Source organism: Bemisia tabaci, chromosome 8 (genome assembly GCF_918797505.1).
Source record: "Bemisia tabaci chromosome 8, PGI_BMITA_v3".
Classification (NCBI taxonomy): Eukaryota; Metazoa; Arthropoda; class Insecta; order Hemiptera; family Aleyrodidae; genus Bemisia; species Bemisia tabaci.
In genome coordinates this window covers 2,526,430-2,553,188 of record NC_092800.1, presented here as the reverse complement: position 1 = coordinate 2,553,188, position 26,759 = coordinate 2,526,430, and the positions used below count along the sequence as shown (strand labels likewise).

Genomic DNA, 26,759 nt, shown 5'->3' with positions numbered 1-26,759 from the left:
AGACATGAATAAAGCAAAGAATTAGGAGGATTTTCAAACTGTTTGCTTTCTCTTTGAAATTTTCAAAACATCAAAAAACAAAATATCTTGTGAGCTTGTTTTGGAAAATTGTCTGCAATTTAACAGATATCCAGTGATTTTTACTCTTAAATGAAGCAGAATTCTCATTTGAAAAACCCCTTCCTGCAGACTTTTCTTTTTTGCAATCGGCTAGTCAAGAGGCTCCCTGTCCTAGAATATAAAATATTCTTGGAAGTACAAGCAACTGATAATGAGCTGATCAATTCCGCTGCACTTAACACTACTTACAGTTATGAATTTAAGAAGTTACCTGTAAAGTTTTTCCGAGACCCATACAATGCGCTAAAATACAACCAGATCCTTCTTGTTTCTTCGCCACATCTAACGATTCGAAACATGAGTCCCACATAAATTTTATTCCTTTGCCCTGAAAAATAGAAATTGATTCATTAGCAAATTTTCAAGAAAAAATTTTGTGAAGCCACAAAAAGTTAATGCCTTAAAAATTAAGAGAATTTTGCTTTGTTCGGAGTTATTGACAACAAAGTAGCATTTCATATTGCAGACTGGGTCATAAAGCCTCGAGAGTAAAAGAAGGAGACATTTAGAGTGAGGCAGATTTAAATTCAATCTCTTTGCAAGAATTTGTAAATCATATGGTACACAATACAATCTATGTGAGGCACTGGTATATCGAGCACTTCTTGGGTTTCGTATTAAACATTTTCAGGAGGGGAAACCTACAGGATTTAACTGGAGTAAAATTTTGCACATCTGGAAAAAGCCTTTTGGAGGTTGAAAATAAATTATGTCAATAGAAGATTCCTTCTTTGCGCTCCGCATGAGACTTCAATGAAATTAAAAACTCATATTCTAATTTGTCCCCAAATAAATCATAAGTAGTATTTTGGAGCTCATGTGACTTTTTACGATAATGATACTTAAAATTGCCCATCTTTTGCTGGAAAATAGCTTGGTATGATTATCATCTGTCTTACAGTTTTCAGGAACAGAGTTGGCAAATTTTTGAGCAAACACTACTTCAGTTACCCAGTTCTTGGAAAAAAAAGGGGGGGGGGGGAGAAGAGAGAGAAATGAAGACAGGAAACCAAAAGAATTCTTGTTACCTGATGGGGCTTCAGTTTCTTCACTAATGCATCTTCGACAGCAACTAGCGCTTTCTTTGATTTTGGATCGAAATCTAGCACCAAACTATCTAGAGTCTTCTTTTCCCCAAAACAGCTCGCATTGAAGACGGAATTGTACTGTTGGAAAACAAAAAAAATTTTAGAGAGCGTGACAGTAGTGAAGACTCTGCTTTGATCAGTGAGTTCAGTTTCAAAAATTGCACCGTCTTGAGACAAGAAAAATTCCGTCTTAGGAGAATTGATTTTTATATTTTTCACCTTCCATAATGAAACAGTCTTTCGTTTCTAAGAGAAGAAATAAACCAGGAGTGTGGAAGGTGTTTTGCCTTACATTTTGTGAGGCATCCTTCACATTGCTGCCTACCTAAGACTGTGTGCTTCACTATTTTCTTGGCATGAAACGCACAGTTCAAAGTTCCAGCAGTTTCCTTCGGAGAGAAAACACTTTTCATGGTTTCATTCACAAAAGAGCACTGCCTCTACATTTTTTCTCTTTTCAGATGCCTCAACATTTCAAAAATTCTTTTTCAGTGGCCTTTGCATTTCTATGGCGCCTGACAGCGATCAGATTTGTCGTTCAGTCATACAAGTTTTGCACCTCTGAAATAAACTTCCCCTCAAAATGATCAACTTCTCAGAGAATTCGGATTTGAAATTCAGCATAAGGCTTGTCAGGGAATGCGTGTAGGCTGCAAAAAAGATTGGTACTTACGATCTTTTGACGTTCAGAAATTCTCTTTATTCTTTCAGCTTCCGCTTGGTTAACAGCTTTTGTTGTTTCAGAGAGCTTCTTCAATTTTTTAATGTTCTTTCTACCTTTCTTCGGCTGTAAAAAGAATAAATATAAAGACATTAAAATTACTAAGTAGAATCATTTTTTCTTTTACTAAGAATGGTTGCAGTATTTTTTCAAAATTTGAAATTTGATTGCACATTCTAATGGCTGAGGAATGGCACCAAGTAAATGCAAATTTTGGCAAAAATGAGTTAGCAAGTTTGCCACATTCCACAGTATAATATACGCAAGCTGATGTTTTAAGTTTTTCCAATTCGACATAGAAGAGCTGTGATGACGCTGTTAATTGAAAAAAAAAATTGCAAACCTAACCTAATAAATACAAAAATTGCGAGGTTTTATCTTTGTCCTGTAGAATCGTTAGTTTGCAAATAGACAGTATTAATCCTAAGTCGATTTGGTAGATTTAAGCCCACGGCTATTTTGAATCTCTAAGATATCATATTTTTGAACTCTTCAAAATTCTCCAAAAGAATAGTTTACGTTTACATACATCCATCAGGGGGAAAAAAGGACCAAGGAATGAGTGAAAACAGAGTATTTAACTATAAATAGAGGCAGGTGCTAACGGTGAGAGGTTTTTAAAACAACTTCTCGGTAAATAACTTGAGTTTTAAGAGATAGAACTGAGGTGGAAAAAAAAATGACACATTATTTTCAAAGATACCAGAACCAGATTGAGCTTGTTACTGTCTCAGGAAAAATGAACTTTTGTGCTGGAAAACCTAAAATTTACCTATTACATAATGACAGTGAACAAGGCGCTTGACAAAAATTTGGAAACAAAAAGCGTTGAAAGATGTCCAACCTGACCAAAATTGAATGGTTTGTTTTTAAAAATGCTCCACTCAGAAATAAATGAAAATTCTATTTTATTGCAGAGATTTTTACGATGACGCATATCTTATTCAAAAATTTTATTTTCTTTATGCAAGCATAGGATAAGTTCCATTTGTTTGGAAAAATGTCACCTCCAAGGTTTGATATCATCATTACTGAGCTATTGAAAAACCAAAAAAATTCATGTTTATGGTTGCATCGCTCTTTTTAGGAACTGAAAAACGTCCACTACGACATTTTCCATTCACTGAAAATTTTTAGCTCAATTTAGTATATTTGTTAATTTTCTGGAATTCTCTTCCAGTTCCTGGCCAGATATTAGTTTTAAAAGTTACATTAAATTTTAGTACTGTTATTAAAAAAACCCCTCTTCTTTAGAACTCACTCCCATTGCCTTCAAAAAAAAGAGTCTGGGTGAGTTCAGTATTTTTTTCTTTTCTTTTTTCTTCCTTCCACTAACATTAAAAACTGAGGGAATCACTTCTGAGCACATACAACAATGAAAAAAAAAAAAATATTTGAAGAGTTCTTACAGATTTTGAATCAGATCCCGAACCATCCGACTGAGAATCAGAGGTTGCTACTGCCCGAACACGTTTCCTTTTCCTCCTGAACAGACACAATGAAAAAATGTAAATAAAATTTTCATGAACAAAAAATGAAACATTTTATAAAGCTACTTACTTACTCGTACACTGAAATAAATTCTAAAACCTTCTGGGCAATGGCATCTTCTAAGATGAACACAGATGCTCAACCATTTTTTTTTCTGTGATGAAGAAAAGATTGCACCGCTCTCAATGAATTTTCAACGCTAATCCCAGGAGATAATGCAATCAATTTCAGCTGATTAGGTCAGGATTTTCCAGGAAATTAAAATTTTCTCAGAGAAAAGGAATTTTCTTGGGAAAATGCCATTCCTAGAGATTAATAAATACTGGAGAAAACTGATGTAATTTTTGGACTGAACAGCCAAAAAGACATGGGCTTCACCTTCGGGCATGCCTAAAAACTTTTCCCACTTTTTCTGCTAGGAAAGTTTCTTGGGTTAATTTTTTTCAGAAAATTTGACAACACTGAACAAAAGAACAAAGTTACAATACTGACAAATCTTGTGAGACCTTCATTGGCGGCTGAGGATGTCACTTAAGATGTCAATGCGGAATACACGTCCTGCTGTAAAACAATTGTGCCAGTGTGCCTTTTGCTCCAAGTTTACAAAAAGTTTTCTACATATCGACTTCTGCTGTACCAAATATGTGTAATAAGTACTAATTCACATTAAAATAATTGGTCACAAGAAAGGACAACCAATAAGGACATTAAAAACATGCTGGTTTTCCCCTCTTAACAGCAAAGTTAGGCAACTTTTAAGTAAATAAAAAGTGATAGAATGTGGCTGACAAAAAGAAAAGGGGAAAGGAAAGTTTAGAAGAAATTAATTAATTATTAAGGAAAGAGGGAATATTTGCAGGTAACAGGGAGTTGTAATACAACGGGCCGTGCACATGTTGTACAATGACGCAGGAAAGTTCCATTATAATTATGAGAGTGAGTAGACGCTTGATTCACTTTAAGAGATGAAGAGAAGTGGTGACTGTCCACAGGCAGAGGGACCGTAATACCCCAAAAAGTTATATTTTACACAAGAAGCATTTAATCAATAAGTCTTTAAAATAACCATTAAAAAAGTCCACAAAAACCCTCCCTATTGTCAAAAATAGGAATTTTCAAGGAGTTACATTCCTAACTGCACTAATAAATTGGCCTAAAAGGACATCACGATCTCCTAATTTGGAACCTGAAACAACAGTATCATGAAAAACAACTTAATTAGCAAAAATTCATAAACGACTCACTTTGGGAGAAGGCTGCAATAAAATACAAAAATATACATAAAAAAAAACAAAAATATACACAAAAAAAAACAAAAAAATTTGACATTTCGAAATAATTACAAAAGGTATCATTTTCAGCCCCCCCCCCCCCCCAAAAAGCGAAAAAATGAGTCATCAATTCGGTGTTACTAAAGAACTAAGACTCATATTTTTGCTTTTTCCCAGTTAAAAATTTGTCTGTAATTATTTTGAAACTTACTGATTTTTTTTTACTTTATTGCAGCCTGAGATTACAGTGTTATATTAGTATGATGAAGAATTTAATTGTTTTTCCTGCAGAATAACGCTTTTAGTAGCAAACTTCAAACCATGATAACTCATGATCATTTCACATATTCTCGTGTTACTCTGGAATGCTGCTAATATTCTAAACTGTCCAAGGTGCCCTCCCCCTCCCCCCCCTTAAAATTAATACTGCCGATTACTTAATGGTCAGTTTATCTGCACTAAAATTCTTTTCCTTATGGATGACAATTAGAAAATATTTCAATGACGTACTTGGGTTTTTCTGGGCTGCTTTCTGAATCAGATATGACGATAGGACTAGCAGAGCCTTCAGAAACTTCTGATTCTGAATCCGAGATAAGTTTCCGCTTTGGTCTCTTTTTGACGTTTTTCTTGCCTTTCTTCGGAGCGACGTCGCTCTCCGAACCACCAGACTCGTCCGGATCTATCACATCATCATCATCCGAGGATGTCTTCTTCCCTCTTTTGTTAGCTTTTTTCTTTCCGTTTTCGACAACCTTGACATCATTGTCATCGCTAGCCTCTTCATCATCTGCTGATTTTTTACTTTTCTTCGATTTTCCCTTCTTATTTTTAACCTCTGAAACATCACTTTCTGAGTCGTTGGATTCGCTTGAAGCTATCTTGGATTTGCCAGACTTTTTCTTGGCAGTTTTCTTTTCCTTCTTGGCTTCTACGATATCGCTTTCTGAATCGCTGGATGCTCCGTCTTCAGCCTCTTCATTCTTGGCTGACTTTTTCTTCTTGGGCGGAGTGGAATTGTTATCTAGGCTACTGAGTTTTCCAGATTCTGGTTCATCTTGTTTTAGCTTTTCCTTAGCTTTCTTCTTGTTTTTGGCCACAGAGGTGTCGGTATCGTTGATGTTTGATCCACTAGTAGCTTTCTCTCCATCACTTGCCGAACTTTTCCTACTGGAATTCAGAGAAATACATATTAGCAATGATCAATTTTACTACAAAAAATACAGCGGGTATGATGTATAGATTTTTAAGCAGAGTAAGCTGAAGACTCAGGTTCGTTGAACTGATGAGAGGGTTAGCTATTACATTGGGAAACTATCAAAAAATACATTTCGCAAAACAAGGTGAGAAATCTTAAAAATTCCTCAGAGAGTAGAAAAAAAATTGAAAAAAAAAAAATCAGTGACTGAGAGAAAAACCTGGGTGAGAAAAAGAAAACCTTGGGATGCGTTCAATAATTGGACCGCATTTAGCAGAAAGGAACCAAGTCACATCAGTTATTGCCAAATTCAATTGGGCGATTTATTTTTGACATAAAAACGATTGTGCGGCTTTCAGTGCAAATTTCAGTGGATTTTCTGCATAGTGCAAAGCAAATTCCTTAAAATTTTCAAAGAAATTTGCAGGAGCTTTCTCTTATAAAAAATTAAACTGCTCGGTTAAATTTGGCAATAGCTGATGTGGCTTGGTTCCTTTCTGCTAAATGCAGTCCAATTGTACTGATACAATTGATGTTACTACTATCATAATTCCTTTCCTTGAAAATGGAACTAATTTCTGAGTATAGACAAGAATAATATTTAAGTGAAGGTACTTAAGTGTGTGAGTGGTTTTATTTCCTCAGGTTGAGCATGAGACATGGTCTAATATTCGATGAAAATTCTTCCATTGATAAGTGCATTTTTTCAACAAGTTACTTAGTACTTTCGCAGTATGAAGAAAATTAGTGGCTTACATAAGCTTTAACAAGCTAAGAAATGGCTCGAACTATATATAACAAGGTTGTGAAGTGGTGCTGGGTCAACACCATTTCGCAGGGAAAACAAAGCCAAAAAGTTCCGAAATTGTTTTCGATTACAGTCAAAAACTTTGGAGTTCTGCTGAGCTTTTCTTTGTTTTGTTATGAGAGTTGTTCAGCAGTGACAGTAGATGGCGAGAGGACTACACTTTTGTGTCATATCTCGCGGCATATTCACAACGTTTCGATGCCGTCTTGGATTTGGGGATGGATTAGCGAGATGCTACTTAAGTTGGGTTCATAGGTGAGTGTGATCTACTGATGAGGTCTAAAAAGACCCAAAACATTATAGATCTCTCTTCATAGACTCTTGGCAAGACTTCAACTTAATATTCCAACGCAAGCTGCCTGAACTGAACACTCTCTCCCTCAGTCTGGTACTGGTACTCATTAGAGCTCAAGAATTGATGACTCTCTTGAACAAATTTGTGGAGCTTTTTGGCTTTCTTCCCCCCTGCAAAATGGTGTGGACCCTGCACCATGTCACCACCTTATTAGCTCCAACAAGTAAATTAGGTAACTATTTAAATTTCAAACAGAGAACAGGAGAGAGATAATTATTTTAGGGCAGAAATGATTGAATAAATAATTTTTCATAGCTTTTTATGAACACTCCTTCTTTACTTGAATGATTAAAAAGGAAATTATTGCAAGGAAATAAGCACTAATCTTGTGAAATAGAAATTCCAGACTAATTGCTACCAAATAGAAATCAATGCTGAAAGTAAGTCAACAGTGAAACTCCCAAGCAGAGTATCTTGTTTGCGGTGTTTAAAAATCTCTGCTCCGATCTTAGTTTTTTAAAGGAGAGCAAATCAACATTATTCCTTGAAGTTTTTTCAGAATTTGCTTCACACAGCGAGGAAGAGTCACAGGACTTTTTAAGAATTGATGCTGCGTAGCTTTTCATTTGAAAAATAAAGCGTGACAGGAAGTCTGCGGTGTCACAAACCGAGATACATGGTTTGGGAGTTTCACTATTGAAGTGCGAATTTGCAGCAAAATTTGATGGTCCCAGGGTCGATGTGAATTGAAGCAGAGATGAGGAACTCACTTTTGTCTTGTTCTTCTGGTTGTTCGTGTAGGTTTTTCACCCTCAGAATCGCTTTCTGAGACAACTTTGGCTCTCGGCATAATGGAGCTTCTTGTCTACACTTTGTGAAAGTAAATCCTGGCAAAATACAGAAAAAAATTTAGTGAATTACAGGAGAAAGATATTCCAACAAATAAGGCCACTAGAAATAAAAGCACACACCTGCCAATATTCATTTGAATTACTGTACCTAAGGAACACTGTTGGCAGACTCTCTCTCTCTCTTCAAGACTCTTTTTTTCATGAAAACTTGTACAGCACTTCTCTGCCTCCTGGATGTTCTTTAAACACAATATGAAAAAATCAAATTCGGAAAAAGGTAAGAATATTCAATATTGAAAACCTAGGCAGTCTTAATCTTCAAAATAATGTTGCTTGTAAGTGAATACTGCTTGTAAGCGAATACTACTTGTAAGTAAATACTGCTTGTAAGTGAATACTGCTTGTATTCACTTTCCAGGTTGCACTCTCTTCCATTCGAGGCACTGGATGCGAAAAGGGCACTTCTCGATTGGGGTTTTTTTTTTAGAATCTCTGTTGCTAATAAATCCCTTGAAGAATTTAATGGGTAATTTTTCCAGAATTCTTTCCATAAATAATTTTAGAATCATGAGGCATTTTCAGTAAAATTTTTAGTGAAATGGATGCATTCACTTTCCTTGCAATGAATGAAATATTAGAGGAGTCTCTGAAAAACTGCAACAGAGAAGTGGCCTTTTCGCATCCAGTGCCTCGTTTGTGCCTGGATATATTTTCTTGTATCTTCAGAGCTGAAGAGTAGTTAAGAGAGAAACATAGAGGTGAGGTTAACTTTGCTTCTTTCTCACTTGGCACCTTTTTTCTCAGGCAGTATCATCAGGTTCTGTTCCTCCTGTTCGTTTATTTTCATCAAGGTTTCAATAGGTATGAAGAAATATCGACGGTGAAAGTCGGCAATCACATAACTCGTTTGCGGTGTCTGAAAATCTCCGCCTCTACGTCATTTTTTTAAAGGAAAACAAATTGATATTATTTCTTGAAGTTTTTGCAGAATTTTCTTTGCATTGAGAAGAAAAATCAGGACGGTTTTAAAGAATTGCAGTTGAGTAGTTTTCCATTTAAAAAATAAAGTATGACAGGAAGTCTGCGACGTCGCAAACCGAGTTATGTGATTGCCGACTTTCACCGTCGATATGGAGAATTTCATCAACGTAACTTTTTAAAATAAAAGGTTAATAAACAAAGAGGAATTCTATAAATTTTGATGCGACTGAAGAGTGAGTGGCGGGAAATCGTCGGATAATCCTCCGAGCTCTCCGCTTGACAACTCTCCACCAAGCTCACAGAGAGTTTAGCGATGCACCTTGTCCCTCAGCTGCTCAATGAGTGCACAAGTTGGACAGTTTTGGAAAAGAAGGAGCAACACTTAAATTCAAATCCAAAAAGGGTCTCTACATGAATAGATTGGAGAATCCAGCGTACAATCTCCGCTTGTGGTTATAGCAGGGGCCATTACAGAATTGTACATCAGAGAAACGTGAACTCTTCACAGACATGAATAATGAGATATGAGAAAACAAAGATGGCATTTTGCAGGGAAGTTTTGATTCAGAGATAAGTAATGCGAATGCACAGGGTAGATTTTGACAGTGTAGCTTAGTACGGTGGAAACTTGAGACTTCGTGCTGAGTGTTCTATAAAAGAGAGCGATCGTTTAAACAAATACTTGTCAAGAGAGTTGTGATACTTGTAGCTGCTAATATTCAAACATCATTTTGGAATCCTGTGATGTTAGTATTTGAAACTGATTTCATTGTTCTTTCCAACAAGAAATGCAGCTAGTCAAACGCAGCTGAGCCTCTGCTGTGCAAATTTGTATTCATGGCTTTGATACGCCGCAGTGTACAGAAAGGCAAGTAAAATGGTAACTTCAACTATTGAATAACTAGTGAAATGTGATAAGTCCAAAAAGAAGACTAACAAAGTAAAACACAGTTGAATGCAGACATGAAAAGATACGAGGATACGGAGGTATGTACCTCCTCCTAAGTTTGAACTTAATTCATAGACATGAAGGTAGTGCTTCCAGTTAATGGAAAGCCAGCTGGACATGAGACAGGTATACTCATGGCTGAATAAAATAATCACCGACTTTATCATCTACATCTCAGAACAATGATAAGCAACAGAACCTGTATTGAGGATGCGTTGGAGCAAACGCAGAGAGGGAAGGAAAAACCTGAGGTGTTTACCTTTAAATATCCATGGGCATCAGCAACAATAGTTGTTCCGTGTTAAGAATAAACGAAAGTGGGAGACAAGAAACAGATTGTTGTTTACTTTTTCGAAGCTCATTATCAAATCCGCCAGAAAAGAGTCTGCAGGGATCTTGAAAGGCCAAAAGGATAGGTGAATAATTGAGTAGAACAACTCCTACAAACACTTGTGTAAGACTGCAAATTGTACTTGAGTAACTAATTTTCGACTCCGCTTTCTGAAGCAACTGGATAGTCACACTTCGGGTTTCTTTGGTAAAATATAAATAAAGACCGCTGCGGGAAAGCGCGTAGATGTACACAAAAACTTGAAATGAAATATGGCAGCTTTCGGCTACAGAGTGTCCATTTTTATGTACTCCGGCAAAACTATATGCTTTAGGTGGGTATGCAACCCGGCATGCACAAATGTCATTGACCGCACAGTGCGCTCTTTGGCGTGAAAATGAGGAACAAGCAACACCCAGCAAGCAGTAGAAATCCCATGAATATCCTACCAATGTCCCACAACTTTGATTATCCTCCGAATATCCTATGAATATCCTGACTTTTTCAGGTTATCCTTGGGATATCCTAGGAATATCCGAAAAAAACGGCGTTTTAGATTATTCAATGAATATTCATAGGATAATTTCTACTGTGGTTCCGCCTGTATTTGTATTAAATGTCAATGTAGATTAAGATTACGATATGTATATTGATGGCATTTGAGAAATTGAGATCCGATGATCAGCGTGCCTAGCGGACGGTTGGATATTCAATTCCAAAAAGTTCGATTCGTATTTCGCGCGTCCTCGTGTCTAACCTCTCCAACTTGAAGATTGCCGCTATTTGCTATTCCTTTCGCGCCCGCGCTTGCATACAATTTGGTGCTGAAGCCCGTGAATTCTGTGTGTGTTTCTGTGTTTTCGTACTTTTCGTTATCGTGACCCGTGAGGAAGTACACAACTTTTGAATGTAAGTACAGCATCTTTCTTTGAAGGACTAGTAACTGTTTATTTTGACTGTCTGAAGCCTCTCCATGGACCCACACCCTGCTTCAGTTAAATTTTCACTAGCGGTCGTAATTAGACCTTTAGATATCAATCTGAATAGGAATGGAACAGTTGATGTCATTTTCAAGCATTTAAGTACTCATTTCTATGACCTTCATGCAGCAATTATAATGCATTTCAATCAACCATCGATTACTGTTTGCAGACGTAGTGTATTGCAAACTAGGTTAGCCTAGCCATGTGTATGCCATGCTCTTATCTCAGGTCTGAAGCGTAACAACTCAGTTTCCAACCCTGCAGCCTGATTGTTGATACTTTAACTGGCTATTTCGGCATGATAAGAGCAGACGTAGCCCTATCTGCGCTGCGTAATAAATCGATTTCCGATGCTTGTTTTGCTGATAAAAATTTCAACAATCAGGCCGCAGGCTACATGGTCTATACAACCGCTCTGTGTCCGACAAACCTGACTTACCCTCAGCCTGAGTTTGTAACCAAGGTTAGGCTAAACGGTGCTCTTGCATGTGTTAGAAATTGGCCACTTAAGTACGCACTGGTTTTGCAAGAACAAACTGGAATCAACTCCGAACTGAAATGATGCTGGAATCATGTTCTGAGTTTGCATGTCCCAAACTCTGAAAGCCCTCCAATCGGATTTTCACTCATGAAAGCAAATTAAACACACTCAATTGTTGTGTTTAATTTGCCGTCTTGCATGAAAATCGGATTCAAGAGGGCTTTCAGGGCTCGAGACGTTAAAACCCAGAACATGATTCCAGCTTTCTTCATTCCATGACGATTCCTTGTATGCCACAATTTTAGGTTATCAAGTAGTTAGAGCATCAATTACTTAAGAGATGCTTTATTGGTTTTCTTTAGATCGGGTGAGTCTGAGGAATGAAATGGATGAAGGTGGTGGAGCTTCACAAGGGCAGCGTAGTAGGAGAGATATTTTAGGAGCTTCCAGAGCGACAAAATATCGACGAATAGCTGAAGAGGCTGCAAGTCTCTTGTTTGTAGAATCAGATGCACAGCAATCGGACATTGAACCACATTCACCTGTCGAACCTAGTTTACTTGAACACACTGCTGTAAGTGTCAGTGCTGAAGAAGCCAGTAATGATACATCCGACGAGAGTAACTCTTGCTATGGGGTGCCTACTACCCACAGCACAGACGAGGAGCTTTTGGAGGGTGCAGAGAACAGTCAATATGTTAATGAATTTGTTCAAGGTTCGGATGAAGACACAAATGGTGGTGATGATGATATTTCAATTTGTTCCTTCATAAGCAACTCCGACACTGCTGATGATGGTTCAATGGAAGAATTTTTGGTCTCAGACGAGGGTGAAATGAGTGATGCAGCTCCTGATGAGGAACCAGACCGACCTCAACCGAGCCTCAGAGAAAGGTTACGGGTTTGGGCAGTCTCCAAAAGAATTTCGCAAGTAGCTGTCAACCAGCTTCTCAAGATTCTCAAATCTGCTAATCCTGCAGAACTTCAATCTTTGCCATTAGATGCAAGAACCTTAGTGCATACACCAGTTTCCACAGGAGTCAGGCTTCTCCCATCTGGGGGGCAATTTGCTTATTTTGGACTGGCGAGAGGTATTGCAAAAGCCCTTGAATTGATAAATGGAAGAGTCTCATTGAAAAATGGCAAAGTGAAATTGGCAATTTCATTTGATGGTCTTCCATTGTTTAGAGCCAGTGGAGGACACTTCTGGCCAATCTTAGGAAAGGTCATATCTTCAGATGATATAAATCACCATGTCTTTCCAATTGCCCTTCATCACAATGATCTGTCAAAACCTAATGATGTTTATGAGTATTTAGATGAATTCATCAAGGAATTATCAGACGTTTGTGAGAACGGAATTCAGTTTAAAGGCGAGCACTATCCTGCAGAACTCTCCGGATGTATTTGTGATGCCCCAGCCAAATCGTTTATCCTCAACATAGTTAATTTTAATGGCAAACATTCCTGTACCAAGTGTAAAACTAAAGGTGTATGGTCCAGGCTCTGCCAAAGGATGTATTATCCTAATCTTGAGGCAGCACCAAGAACTCATGACGAGTTCCTCAGGCAAACAGATGTTGAATTCCACAGGGGCACATCCCCTTTCTGTAATTATAAAGCTTTCAATTTTCTTGCCCATTTTCCTCTAGATTATCTACATCTTGTGGCATTAGGGATCTGTAAGAAGCTTGTCAAATTGTGGGTATTTAAAAGTAAGAACAATGCCCAGCTTAGCCCCGAGCTAATTTCTATTGCTTCTGGCAGGCTATCTGTGTACGAAAAGTTCATTCCCACCGAATTCGGAGGCCGCAGAGGAAGACCGCTAGAGGCAGTAAAATTTTGGAAAGCAACAGAGTTCAGAACTTTCGTTTTATATCTTGGACCATTTGCTATGGACGGAATCCTGAGTAAAGTTGCTTTAAATAACTTTTTCTTGTTGCACATTCCTTTAAGGCTGCTGATGAATCCGTCCCAGTGTAAAGAATTCAAAGAGACTGCTCGTGCCGTTTTAATTCAATTTGTCGAAGATTGTAAAACAACGTATGCTCCTAATCTGCTCACGCACAATTTTCACAGCATTATCCATTTGCCAGATAATCTGGAAAATTTTGATAATATGGAAGACTGTGCCTCTTGGGATTTTGAATCTTATTTACATTCTCTGAAGCAACTAATCGTGCGAGGAAAAGGAAATGTACCCCTACCGCAAGCTGTGAAACGTTTGGAGGAGTCCATGTCTTGTCCCCAACACGAAAACGCATCCAACCGTCAGTTCCCATACGCGTCAATGCCTCATCGCAAAGGTCCGCTGTTGACTGGGTTCAGCTCTCCACAGTACATGAACCTGCACTTCAAATCCTTTCGACTTGGAATATCAGCTAGGGATTGCTGCTTCACAAGGAAAGATGGAAGCATAATCGTTATCAGAAACATCTGCTCCGACATAGCCACAGGAGCTTTGACTGTTATTGGGCGAAGATTCTTGCACAAGGAAGATGCCTACACTGCAATTTGCCCCAGTTCCAAATTAGGAGTTTTTTTTGTCTCTCAAATGTCTGAGTTGATAGCCGTACCGATAGGAGAAGTACTTCACAAGAATATGATTCTCCCATTTAAGACTGGCTTCATCACACAACCTCTCCTTCACACCATGTGATACGAGGGAAACTCAATTACATTTTTTTCAACAGCCCTTCAATACTGGCTCATAAAGTTTCTTACTTAGTAAGTAATTTTCTTGCTGTCTCTAAAACCTTCCTTTCTAAACATTTTTTTACTGAGGTAATTGGTGCCTTGTTAGGGGAATGTCAATTGAAGCATTCTATCAAAAATTATGTTTCGTTTAAAAGTATCTTGTAAAAAGTAAGAAAAGAAGTATAATAGAAAAAGAAAACAAAAGCAAAATGAGAATTACCTAGATTAAGAAGACTTTAAGAAAAAGTAGATACAAAAATGAGGAGAAACAGGTAATTGTTAAAAATCTCTTCTCGTAAAAATTGACTTATCTCCAATAAATAAAAATTTTCTTAATCACTGACATTCTGTTTACAGGCGTAAAATATGTGGTGCGTCATTGTATTTAAGGAGGATGATACTGTGGGATTAATCCGCCAGGAATGGATTGTGAGTAACACTCCAGGAGAGGAGCGCACAAAGTACCCACCCTGCACGAAGAGGGAGTTGATTAGAAAATTGTTAAAAATTAGTACTCCTCTTCAAGAAGTGGAGAAATGGGCAACTCAAGCCATCATCATCAAAAGAGAAGCCATTGGTTAGTTCTGAATTTTTCATCTTGTTCTCCTTAGTTTTGCACGTAAAACTGTCATTTTTTAAATTGTTCTTTCGGTAAAGATTTTCTTATCCTTTTCTGGAGTCTGCTTATCAACGCGGTCGAGTGAGGACGTGGGCTCCGTGAGCCGTGCTACATCGACGCGCTGTCAAGTCTCTTTCATGCCGTGTTTCTGAGTTTTTTCCTTGTGTGAAATGGATCCCAATTCTCCGGGAATAAACTTTGTGAAGTGTGCTCATGAGCAAATTGCTCATCTTTGCAATCTTTGTGACATTAAAAGATCTAACTTTTTCACCAAAAAATTCTGGTGCTCGCACAGAATTTTATTTCAGCAGTGCGGTACTTGCACTAACCTTCCAGTGTTCCCTCCCCCTTCAAGTGCTTTTCCACCCTTAGGAGATAGCAAAAAGGGTAAACAAACTATCAATGTTCGCGCTGCAGGACCTCTTCCCTCTCAGAAAAGTGTGAAAAAAGTGGCCTCCCAAAAAAGTGTCACACTATTACAGTGTGAGCACAAACAGTCGGCTCATCTCTGCAAAAAATGCAGTGTTAAGGCAGCTATTGACTGCAAGTGTATACACAAAAAATACCCCTTCAAGTGCTCTATGTGCAAAGGCTTGCCCTATAGCCCTGATGACCTCGATGCACCCGAAGCTTTCACTGATTCTGACTCTGACGAAGGGTCAACTGATCCAGAAGTAGAATCCATGGATTTACAACCCATCATTTCAGATACCCAGTCTTCGGAGTTTCAAGGTGTTAAAACAGATAACGACAGCTTCCAGGTTGTCACCCACCACAAGAGAAGGAAATCTATCCCTGCAAATAGGCCACCAGTACCTGCGCTTAATTTAAGTTCTAAATTTAATATTCTTCAATCAGATAAGTCAGTAGAACCATTGTTAACCCCCCCTCCCATTTTCATTTCTCAAATTCCAAACCCCTTCACCTTTAAAGCAGAAGTAGTAGATAAAATATCTAAAAATTCAAAACTCAAAATCATTAATAGAACCCAGTTTAAAATAATTTTAGAAAAAATCGATGAATATCGCTCTCTCACTAAGGTCCTCAAGGACAAAAAAATAGCATACTTCACCTACCAAATTAAAGAAGAAAAAGTTACTAGAGTTGTATGCAGGGGTATCCCTACGGATTTTCCTCAAGCTGAGGAAACGATACGTTCCTGTCTTGAGGAGAAATACAAGATACCCGTCAAAAATGTGACTCGCATGCTCAAATTTACAGATAAATCTCCTCTTCCATTGCATTATGTAGACTTACTTCCTTTTCCAGGCTCTAACGAAATGATTTGGCAGGTTAAGGAAATCTCCAATTTAATTGTAAAGTTCGAAAAACCTCATCAAAGAAAATCTGTCATACAGTGTAAAAACTGCCTCTCATTAGGACATTCTAAATCTTACTGTTTTCGTCAACCCAGGTGTGCTATCTGTTCTGAATTTCATCAAACAGGGGAATGTAAAACCCCTGATGTACCTACGTGTATCTTCCCCGTTTGCGCCCTTTGCAAAGGTAACCACTTGGCAACCTATCAAGGGTGCAAAGTCAAAAAGGAAGTGAGTAAAAAGAGATTTCCAGTCAAGAGCGAGCCTAATCAAGGAAATCTTAATTCTAACATTAGATCATCAGATAAGAGCTACAGTTCTGCCCTGAAAGGACCGAGCTCTTCCGAAAACAAAACTCCTCAGCCAGCTGTATCACTCACGACAACTGATAACAGCGTTGATTATGTCACAGTAATCAACGAGCTTAAACACCTAGTAACTAAACAAGCAGAGCAGATTGACAAACTGATGTCTGTTATCCTCAAGCTCTTACCTCAACAAGAGGTACAGATCCCACAATCAGTCCAACCTTCCCTACAATCTGATTCACTATCTGTGAACTGATTTATAATAGAATTAATTCTTTCTTCACAGGCACAGGCGTGAGTACGCCCAGCCTCGCCTCTCCATACTTAAAATGGAGAGCTGGGCGCTCACGTACTGAAGTCTTCAACCTTTCCCTTGTTATCTAGTTGTAAATTTTTAATATTTACTTATTTTTATATTTATTTTTATTTTCTTAATATTCTTGTTATTTTGCTCTTTCAGCAGTCTGGGTTTTGTTTTATCCCACCTCCTTCATCTAAACCAGGTTTTTTCCCATTGGATTTTTTCCCTAGTTATTTTCATGTGCAATTTATTAAATTGTACAGCCTAAAATTCCTCCCTATCTAAAACTTTCTGTAGAAAATCTTAATCTACAAATTCAAATTGATACCTTTTAAACAGAGGTAGTTGTTGTAATAATTCTTAAGTGTATTCTGAAAAGTCATGTTCTTTCTTTGTACTGATTTCTTTCTTGACAATAAATTCGATATATATATATATCCTTTTCTAAATATTCCCTTGACAAAAATTACTCCTTGCATACAATTAAAAAAGGATAATGATTTTTATAATATAAAATGGAAAACTATAATTTCATACATCCTATCTAACTAATGAAAATCTGAATTGTGACATTGAATGATTTCACTAGGAGTTTCAAAATTTCCATGCAAACATGAGTCTGGAGCTCATTTGTCCAAAACTGTTTATTTGATAATAATTTCGATTGATTATGAAATATCCTTTTCTTCTTTCCGCAGAATCCTGGCCTGAAGCGCTAAAATTAGAGCGAATGATTGCCGATGACTCTGAGGGCGTTTCCACGGATTATGAGCAACTTGGCCGGGGGCACAGGGTGGTTAAAAAGCGCCAGATGTCCGATTCAGATGAGGAAAATGATCACGTCATGTCAACCTCTGTCAAACCCACACGACAGCCGACAGCTAAGAGATCTGCCTACGATTTTGCAAATCTAGAATGGCCGTCTTGCGATGTTGATGAAAGTTTTGGTAGGTATAAAATACCATCACCCCTCGCTACATCTACCCAATTTGTAGAAACTGAATGCCGGAAGAAATCCTCTGCTCAATCCATCCGTAACCCTCTTTCAAACAAAACCAACTACGATCAAAGACAGAGATTGCCAGCCACACCAGTTCAAAGTAGCATCGCTAAACCACATGCCAAGACGCCATGCAGCAATCCGTCCAGTGGTAAGTTTACTCTCAAGTTTCATCCTCATGTCTCGTGTGTCTGAAGAAATTAGTTTCTTCAGCATTTATTATCATCAGTATGGACTGTTCATCAAGACAGGATGAGAGTCTTACTGAAGGCGCAAAGTTTCCAATCAAAATAAATCCCACTCTTGTCAGCTACTGGTTTTTTCAAGTATTATTGCATACTTGTGAATTATGTATTTGCTGCCTACACTATTTTTACATTGGCCTATGTAACAATACGAATGCTCATTTCTCTCTTAATCCTTCTACACCTCCAATTCATTTTTCTCAATAATACTTACAGCATTAAATTTAATTTATTCTCTTGCAATAATGAATAGGAAGAAATCTGCAACAGAGTCGCAAAATTTGTTGCTTTGCCCTGCAATATGCCCCAAGTTCCATACAAAACGCAGGTAAACACATACAAAGAAGTTCATAGTGCTTTTCAGCACCCTGCATTTTATACCCGCCCTCGGGTTTCTGGCCTTCCCTCATTAGGGAGTGGTAGACAAAGTTCCAATTCTATTCTAACGAATCTCAATTCTCTTCTCTGTTGCAGCAAACAGACCTAATGTGCATCAACCAAGACCTGTTCTACAACCCCAGAAACCTGCTCTCTCTGTTGCAGCTAGCAGACCTAATCTTCATCAACCAAAACCTCTTCTACAACCCCAGAAATCTGCTCCCTCTGTTGCAGCAAACAGACCTAATCTGCATCAACCAAGACCTCTTCTACAACCCCAGAAACCTGCTCCCTCTGTTGCAGCAAACAGATCTAATCCGCATCAGCGAAGACCTGTTCTCCAACCCCAGAAACCTGCTCCCTCTGTTGCAGCAAACAGATCTCATCCACATCGGCAGATACCTGTTCCACCTGTCAATCAGTCAGCCGGTAAGTCATTTACTTGAGTTTTCATTCAAATGTTTCGCCTACAGTGAAGAAGTAATCTCTCTCAAATTTTTTTTTTAATTTGTTTATGTTATTCATTGCTAAATTTGAAAGCAGCCTTAAACGTATTAGAAAATTCTTACTTTAAAAGAACTTCTCCCCCCCATCCCTCAATTACACTTGCTGACATGTGAATACTGTTAAAATTTGTTAATTTCATTAAATTCCGGCAAATGGAAGAAATATTCTCATCTTCAACTCATCCTACTGCAGGGGTTGTCCCAATAGGAAAAAATTGCTTCAAATCTTGAAATTAATAAATGTTTGTAAACTTGAAAATACGAATTTTAAAGGTGTCATACTGTTGTTTCAATACAATCAACAATGTTCCCAGCAAACTTATACCAAAATTTAGCCTTATGCAAAGTTTGCAGGTCTGCAATTTCAAAGCGATTCCATGTAATGTTTATTTTTGCAACGGCATCAATTTTATCCTATACCTTCCTTTTACTTCTATTGATATTTTAATCAATGCCAAATTAATCAAGATTGTGTCCTACTTTCATCTAAAACCACGTTCATTCATTGTTGATGTTTTTTCCTCCTACTTTAGGGAACAAATTAGTTTCTGAAAGATGCCCTGTTGGCCGTGAAGAATTGGTCAAGGCTCTCAACAATTTTTCTACAGTTATTGGTAACTAATCTCAAAAATATTTTTGCCTGGTAGAATTTAAGTATCCACCTTGACATCTATCTACCCTCATATGAAAAGACTTTCCTTTTGCTCGTCAATATTCATTGCAACACTGAGGAAATTTCGACACTTTTGGAGAACTGTTGATGGGTGTAAATTGTAGTGAAAAAGTTGATTGTAAGGAAAATTAGTCGTACCATCATGTTTCCTACAGACTACTGATCAACTGGTTAAGTGGTGGATCTCCTTTGCATGCAAGAATTTCACCCACTGAAGTGGTCCAAAATAAATTTTGCCTTCGTTTTGGGTGTAGAAAAAAAATTGAACTTCACCGTTTTCTATTTCGAAATTTGTGTTTCCCTTTAAAAAAATTAAGATCCCACTCATGAGTGATATTAAAATTTAGTTAAGATGGCTGTTTATTCAAATGTGAAGAAAGTCATAATATTTGCATACTAATTTGTGTCAAAGAAAAAAAGTTGTCTTATGTACGATTCTTCAAAAAACGATGATTTCTTTCGAGACAATGAACATGAATAAGTAATTGCTCTATTTTCTTTTTTTCCAGAAAAAATTGACAAGATGTCTAATATAGTGGGCAATCTCACCCATAGAGTGGCTAAGCTGTCTACAACTGTTGAGTCTTTAACTAAAACCGTGGCAGAGATGGATTCCAAAATTTCAGACCTCTTAATCCAAGAGTCCACTCTTACGAATGATTCCCTCAATGAAATTCTGCCTCTAGCCACAGAAAAAAGTTTGAAGACCTTTAATCGTGATCTATCCGACGTTACGTATCACTTAAATTTTGTGAGTTTTCTTGTGTCAAATTTTCATATTCTTCTAAGTATTAAGTTTTATGGATCTTGTGAATCAACATTCTGAAAGACATTTAATGTTGATAAGATTATGCGCTTAAAAATTGGTTTTTCCACATCTAGAGTAGTGTTGCTAAGAAAAATAAAGAAACGCTTAAGGAATGGTAAGAAATCTGCCAGATAACAGAAAATAGTTCGTACAATAAGAGGAAAGTTATGCATAATTTTGGTAATGTAGAATGCCACTTACTGCCCTCTCATGTTGCATCCTTCTGAAAATCTAGATTCTTGGCTCCCTCAAATGATCAAAAGAAATTGCAAAAAGGAAAACAAGGATTTTCGTATTAAAGTATATAAATCATGCATCATTCCGTATCCTCAGTGAATTCTCTCTGACCCTCAATTTCCCAAAATAATTTAATAGTTAAAATGCTAAAAATGCGTCTCTCAACTGCAATGTTTAAAAATCTCTGATCATGTTTTAATTTTGTGAAGGAAAAGGAATTAAAATTGTTCAATTTCGTTTTATTTTTTAAAGTTATTGAAGAAAATCACAGAAAATTTCAAACCGAGAAACTGTTTGGTAATTTTCATTTAAAATGAAAAGAAATATAACATTGCAATATGAGTTAAGCATTTTTTCGACTTTAGCAGAGGATGTGAGCTTCGAATCTGAATTCTATCTCACCCTGCTAACCACTCTCCTCTGTTCAAATTTTTTATAATTACATATGTTACTTCATGGTTTTCTCTTAGATCAAATTCCTGCGAACTAAAGTGAAGGATACAATTGGTGACTCTATGAGGGCCATTGCGAACCTCCTCATGACGGATGATCTGGCTCTCTGTTACTCTTGGACAGGGCATAAAGGCAAAAAACCCATCAAAGAAAATACCCATCTCTTCTCTGCTATTGCAAGTGAGTGTCGTACTATTCTCTATTATGTCTCCTATAAACTCTTCGCAGCTTCCTTATTCCAGACAGGCACCAAAGAAAATTCAGAACTGCCTAGAAACAGTTAGCTTCGTGCTTTTAGGTCACAATACAGATGACTTTTTTGTAAAAAATGACTAAATCAGGAAAGCAATCCTCTGCCAAGTTCAATTCTAACTCTTAAAAATTAATGTACAAAATATACTATCATCCATGATATGATAGGACAGCACATTGCACGAGGAAGCAAAAATGAACTATCTTTTTAGTTACTCTGAATATTTTTTGAGAAGTGCTTCAACTCTTTACTTTCGTACATCCAAAAACTGGGTCAAGCATTGCGCGCTTCAAAGCTTCATTGAAGAAGTATAATCAGTAAATTACAAATTTCAAATACGACTACAAGCTGATCTTCATACTTAAACAGTTAATACACAGAGTGGTTGGGGACTGGGAAAAACCGGAAAAAGTCAGAAAATCTCATCGGTCAGGGAATATTTTGTGGAGTAGGTTCCACGTAAACCTAATCCTGAAGGTCGTCGCTCAACAATGCTTCACAAGTACTCTTTGACTACATCGAGTGGCCTTACGTTATCGTAAAAAAGTCAAGGTAAAGTCAGGGAATGATAAAATGAAATGTTGCTAATCACCCTGATACAGCCAGATCTATGTAGAAAAGGTTTGTGTTGTAGCAGAAGAACATGTACAAGCCATTTTACCTGAAATCATTTTCATTGTAATCCAAAACTCAGTTCCAGTAAGTGCCGTTTGTTATGCTCATTGTAAAGGACCAATCAGTTGCCTCATTGATTCTCCTCATCGTAAACATATAATTAATGTCATAATCGTTTTCCTGGATTTCAGAAGCCATCAGAACCAAATTCCCAAATGCAACAGACAAGGAAATTTTCGAGCCTTTCAAGCGATGGCTGGCGCATGCTGAAGAAAGATTAAACCCTGGGTAATATATGATGAAGTCATAAGTACATGTTTTTGGAAATTTTAAGCTGTTATCAACATGGGTGGAAGTTAGAGAGTTTTATCTGGGGGTGCTAGAAGGGAACCTCTTCAAGAGGTGTCTGGGAAGGTAGTAGAAGGCACCCTACCAAAGGTTTCTCGCAGCTCCAAAAAAGGGTTCTGTGAGGGTCTTAGTTGAAAATTTTGAAAACTTGATTCGTCTCAAGAGCAGTTTTGAGCTGGTCTAGCCCAGAGATTGATGCCCAAGACAAATGCATTGTCACGCACTTATTTAACAACATCCCTCTCATTTCCTCGGAGGAGCCATGACAATTTCTTGGGAGAGGCTTCCCTATTTCCGCCCATTTGGTTTTCAATAAATGTTGCTAACGATTTGAGAGTATTGCCCTGAATAAAATGGCCTTCAAGAAATGAATTTCGGAGAATTTAATTTTTAATAATGGTTGTAATAGAACCAAGTGAACTACCTAGGTAGTTTTAAGTAAAAGATTAGGTTTCGATTTTTTGTGACTAAAAACAATAGGAGGATAAAATGAAACAAAAAATTCGTAATTTAACCCAGTGAGCATTTTAATCCTATATACCACCTCCTTTCTTTTTCCCTTTCCCTCCCCTTCTTTCACTTCCCTTCCCCTCGTAACCTCTCATATAATTTAGAAAGTGAACAGATTTAATTGGTTTTTTTTCTCGTTTAATTTTCAGAATGTACAAGAAATCTCAGAACGGCAATGATGAAGAAAACAATAATTTTGAAGATGATTGCCATTTAGAAAATGATGATGTTTTCAATGATAACAATTTTGATGAATCAGTTGAAGACGAATTACCTCAAGGTGGCGAAGAAGATGAATTACCTCAAGGTGGTGAAGAAGATGAATTACCTCAAGGTGGCGAAGAAGATGAATTACCTCAAGGTGGCGAAGAAGACATGAATATTCATGAAGACAGGGAAGAGGTCCCAGTTGAAAGATTTAGTCTCAATGATGATGTTCAGTATGCCATAAATGAATTATTCGATGGGCCCAATAGTCCACTTGACGACAGCATGGCTGCAACATACTTTCAAGACTCTCAATTATATTAATATATATCAATTTAATTGAGTATCTTGAAAGTATGATGTGCACCAAACAGTCTAAGGTGGATGCCCCTATTATTGGCACCTTAAGGAAAATTTAGGTTTAGATTTTTCTTTTTAGAAAAAAAAAGGTTTTGGTTTTTCTTAATCAACAGCAAAGTCTTTTCTAGAAATAAACGTTTCTTAATTAAGTACGTAACTTTAAAGTTCTGTATCCTTGAAATGAGTTTTATCAGTTTAGCCAACCGTTGAAATATTTTTTCCCTTTTTTATTTTACTTTTCCCTGCCACCCACAGCTTATTTCATGCATTTATTAGACAAGTTGCCAATAATAGGGACATCCACCTTACATATTACTATAATTTAGAGTCTTGAAAGTTATTTTCTATTAGCACAAGAAAAGTGGGGAAATGAACTTAATTTTTTTTTAAAAAAAAGGAATTCAGCTATCAAAGGCCTTACAAATATTTTTCTTACTACCTAAGTGAAGTCTCCACTTGAGTACTTTCTACGTAACTTTATTAATTTTATATGATAAGTAAACTTCTTGTTTCTGGTCCCGATCTCATGTAGGTATACTTCTTATTCCTTCACGATGGCCATTCCGGACTTATTTAGTCCATCTTCAGGTATTCCATTCACGAATATTTTCGTTCGTCAAACGATATAAAACTTAATAAAAACTAAAAATTAAAATCACACAATCCGATATCGTGATATTTTAGTCTTTCAGTACTGCTGAGTGCGGGCGCAGTCACTGTATGCTGGAGGGGAGAATCAGTTGGGCAACCTGACTTTCCAACTGATTGTTCAACAGGTGATCTTCTCTCTTCCGTTTGTTTATCTCCAATTGTTCTAGTAAATTTAATTTCCTGCCTTTGGTGCAAGAATGTTAGACTTTGGTTGTACATTCCCCTGGTTTGTGTCCGGTTTCTATTAGACGGTCACTAAGAGATGATTTTCCAATTTTTTTGTGTGTGGCATTAGTGAAATGTTCTTTGGTTTTCTCAGAAATTTTTCCACCAGTTTTACCAACATATTTTTTCCCACATTTATACTGGATTTTGTAGATTCCACTATCATTTATCCTGTATGGCTTAATGTTTTTTGAATGAGTGAAGAAAACCTGCATAGAGATCGGGACCAGAAACAAAAAGTGTGAGTTTACTTATCAAATATTCTTGTCACTCGACCAAGTCATACACAACCAAAACCTTTATTAATTTTGCCATGTTTCAAATCGTTCGGAAAACTCCTTTCGTATTATTGAGCTCCAAGCAAAACTTGTTAGAAGAGTCTGAAGTGGTAAATAGTGTATTTTTGAAAGTGATTTGTTGATAAAAGGTTAGATTCTATAAACTTGATTAAGTTACCATGCAAATATGCAAATGTATTGTGATGCAGCTAGTACTGTGATTGTTTTTTTCTTTGTTGAAGTCTGAAAGTTCAATAGTTATACCTCTTCTAAGTTTACATAATAAGTTGTACTGCTTCCAATTATTTTTGTTTTAGCTGTGAAGGGTGCAGGAAGCGTTACCTCTTTCCTTATTTACTTAAATAATTTTTGATCTCCTACATTGTAATATGTAGCCTATTTTTTGTATGCTCTGCTTAGAGTTTTTGTTCAACCAATTAAACCTCTTACCAAGAAAATTGTTTCTCCTTAATTATGTTTCTCTTATTATCTGTTCCTAACCAAAACATTTCAGTAACATTATTAAAAAACGGGCGAGAAAAATTATCATTGTTTTTCTGGAATGATTGATGACTTTTTATTAAATCAGTCAATTTCGAATACAAGATTTGTGATTTAAAATTTGGAAAAAGTTGGAAGGATTGACTTCTCAACCACTTTTGTACTTAGTAAGAAAACGCTAACCTTGTTAGACATTAATGACATAATTATAGACGTGTGAAAACACTTTTAACTAAATGTTATTTTTAAGAATAACAAGACACCATACTTGGGTTTTGTCAGACAGTTTTGAATTTTAAATTTATCAAGTACACATTTTTTCTCCTTTTATTCCATTTTTCATGCAATATTTAGCAATTTTTCTATACCATGGAAAACATGAAATTTTCATCATGACCCATCTGAAGTTTATTTTTTTAAACTAATTACGTACACTGAAAGAGGCTGCTACAGGGAATCAAAGAATTTTCTAGGTGTGTTCAATCAGATTTTGATCAATCAGGATCTGATTGAACGCACCTGCAGAGAATCTTTGGAATGCAGTCGTTAAAAATTAAAATTAAATCTGGAAAATAATGAAGAAAAGTAAATGGAAGTGGATAAATGGAGAAATTTTGTATTTTAGTGAAAATTACATGTCCTGTTTTACTAAGAAACATAAATTTTTGCTTAGTCGAAGACATCCCATGAGTTATTACAGGACATAAACCTCTTGCAGTAACAGGATGCTCTGGCTACAGCAAAAATTTGGTTTCTTAAGCCGGGATTTCCTCGGAATGCTTATCGGCGCGGTTCGGCAGCGCCCAGCGCCAATTGTCATAAGAGCCCGTGTTTAATGTTACGGTCGTCAGGCGTCAACGTCTGACGTACATTTTAACACGGGCTCTCGTGACAATTGGCGCTGAGCGCTGCCGAACCGCGCAGATAAGCATTCCGAGGAAATCCCGGCCCTAGTAACCTACAATTTTCGTTAAAATGCAGAATTCCTCCCCCCCCCCCCCCCCGGAAGGATTTGCTCACATAATCGTAGGATATTCGGAGGATATTCGTTGGGTAGGATATTCGTAGGATATTCATAGGTTATCTGACTTGTCTCATTAGGATATTCGGAGGATATTCGTAGGATATTCGGTAGGATATTCATCGAATATTCTACTTTTGTCATTGAATATCCTACGAATATCCTATGAATATTCCTCTGCTAGCTGGGCACAGCTCACAGCTCCAATATGCGTTAATATAATTATTCTGAAAAATGGAAGAAAATCCTAAATATCCTCATTTAAAAATCTTGGCTGAAATTCCGGTTGCCCTTCATCTGCTATTCTTCTTTATCCTTTTTATCTTTAATAAATCCCCCCCCCCTCCCCCATGGGAGATTGATTCACAGCAGAATGAAATTAAAATGAAAATTTAAAAAGTCATCACTTTCGGAACATCTCCATTACCTCTGTTATTTTGACTGCACAGTCTTTCTAGATGATGCGGAGGATAGCACATTACTTTCAACACCATTTCTCTACCTTCAGATTGTAATGCGGCAATTGTTGCTACAGGAGTGTTTGCAAAGGCTCGTCTTATTGTTTCTTATTGAAGTCGTTTTTTACGTTTCTGCCGGAGCAACAATTGCCGTCTGGAAAGTTGAAAGCAAAAATTAATTTATCTTAAAAGTCCCTTAATTTTTTCCCAGTATCGTCCG

General features: G+C 37.1%; 2 protein-coding genes across 6 annotated transcripts in view; one reads left to right on the top strand and one right to left on the bottom strand.

Annotated features, from left to right (window-relative positions):
* LOC109036028 (transcriptional regulator ATRX homolog) overlaps nucleotides 1–10,373 on the bottom strand; it is a 28,648-nt gene extending 18,275 nt beyond the window's left edge. The window contains exons 1-7 of the mRNA XM_072303806.1: nucleotides 10,033–10,373; nucleotides 7,763–7,879; nucleotides 5,202–5,861; nucleotides 3,339–3,414; nucleotides 1,882–1,995; nucleotides 1,149–1,286; nucleotides 332–448 (exon numbers count right to left, since the gene is read on the bottom strand). Of these exons, the coding sequence (XP_072159907.1) occupies nucleotides 332–448; nucleotides 1,149–1,286; nucleotides 1,882–1,995; nucleotides 3,339–3,414; nucleotides 5,202–5,861; nucleotides 7,763–7,842 (1,185 nt within the window). The 5' untranslated portion in view covers nucleotides 7,843–7,879; nucleotides 10,033–10,373. The remainder of the gene's footprint in view (nucleotides 1–331; nucleotides 449–1,148; nucleotides 1,287–1,881; nucleotides 1,996–3,338; nucleotides 3,415–5,201; nucleotides 5,862–7,762; nucleotides 7,880–10,032) is intronic.
* A 156-nt stretch (nucleotides 10,374–10,529) lies between these two features.
* On the top strand, nucleotides 10,530–25,031 carry LOC140225317 (uncharacterized). 5 transcript variants are annotated; one of them, XM_072303814.1, is made up of 9 exons: nucleotides 10,530–11,013; nucleotides 14,623–14,842; nucleotides 17,511–17,759; nucleotides 18,532–18,864; nucleotides 19,475–19,555; nucleotides 20,124–20,365; nucleotides 21,130–21,292; nucleotides 22,172–22,268; nucleotides 22,988–25,031. In XM_072303814.1, the coding sequence occupies exons 2-9, from the start codon at nucleotides 14,632–14,634 to the stop codon at nucleotides 23,367–23,369; spliced, it is 1,758 nt and encodes a 585-aa protein (XP_072159915.1). In that variant the 5' UTR covers nucleotides 10,530–11,013; nucleotides 14,623–14,631; the 3' UTR covers nucleotides 23,370–25,031. The 5 variants fall into 5 exon arrangements, 4 of the variants coding, with proteins under 4 accessions (XP_072159915.1, XP_072159914.1, XP_072159912.1 ...); XM_072303813.1 differs by having other exon boundaries at nucleotides 17,511–17,963; nucleotides 18,601–18,864; XM_072303811.1 differs by having other exon boundaries at nucleotides 17,511–17,963.
* The last annotated feature ends 1,728 nt before the right edge of the window (nucleotides 25,032–26,759 follow it).

Bases quoted from the DNA above. Each gene is read 5' to 3' on its own strand.
- LOC140225317 (XM_072303811.1), top strand. From the start codon at position 14,632: ATGTGGTGCGTCATTGTATTTAAGGAGGATGATACTGTGGGATTAATC. The intron at 14,843-17,510 runs GTTAGTTCTGAA...TTCTTTCCGCAG, and splicing joins CATCAAAAGAGAAGCCATTG to AATCCTGGCCTGAAGCGCTA. The intron at 19,556-20,123 runs GTAACTAATCTC...CTTTTTTTCCAG, and splicing joins CAATTTTTCTACAGTTATTG to AAAAAATTGACAAGATGTCT.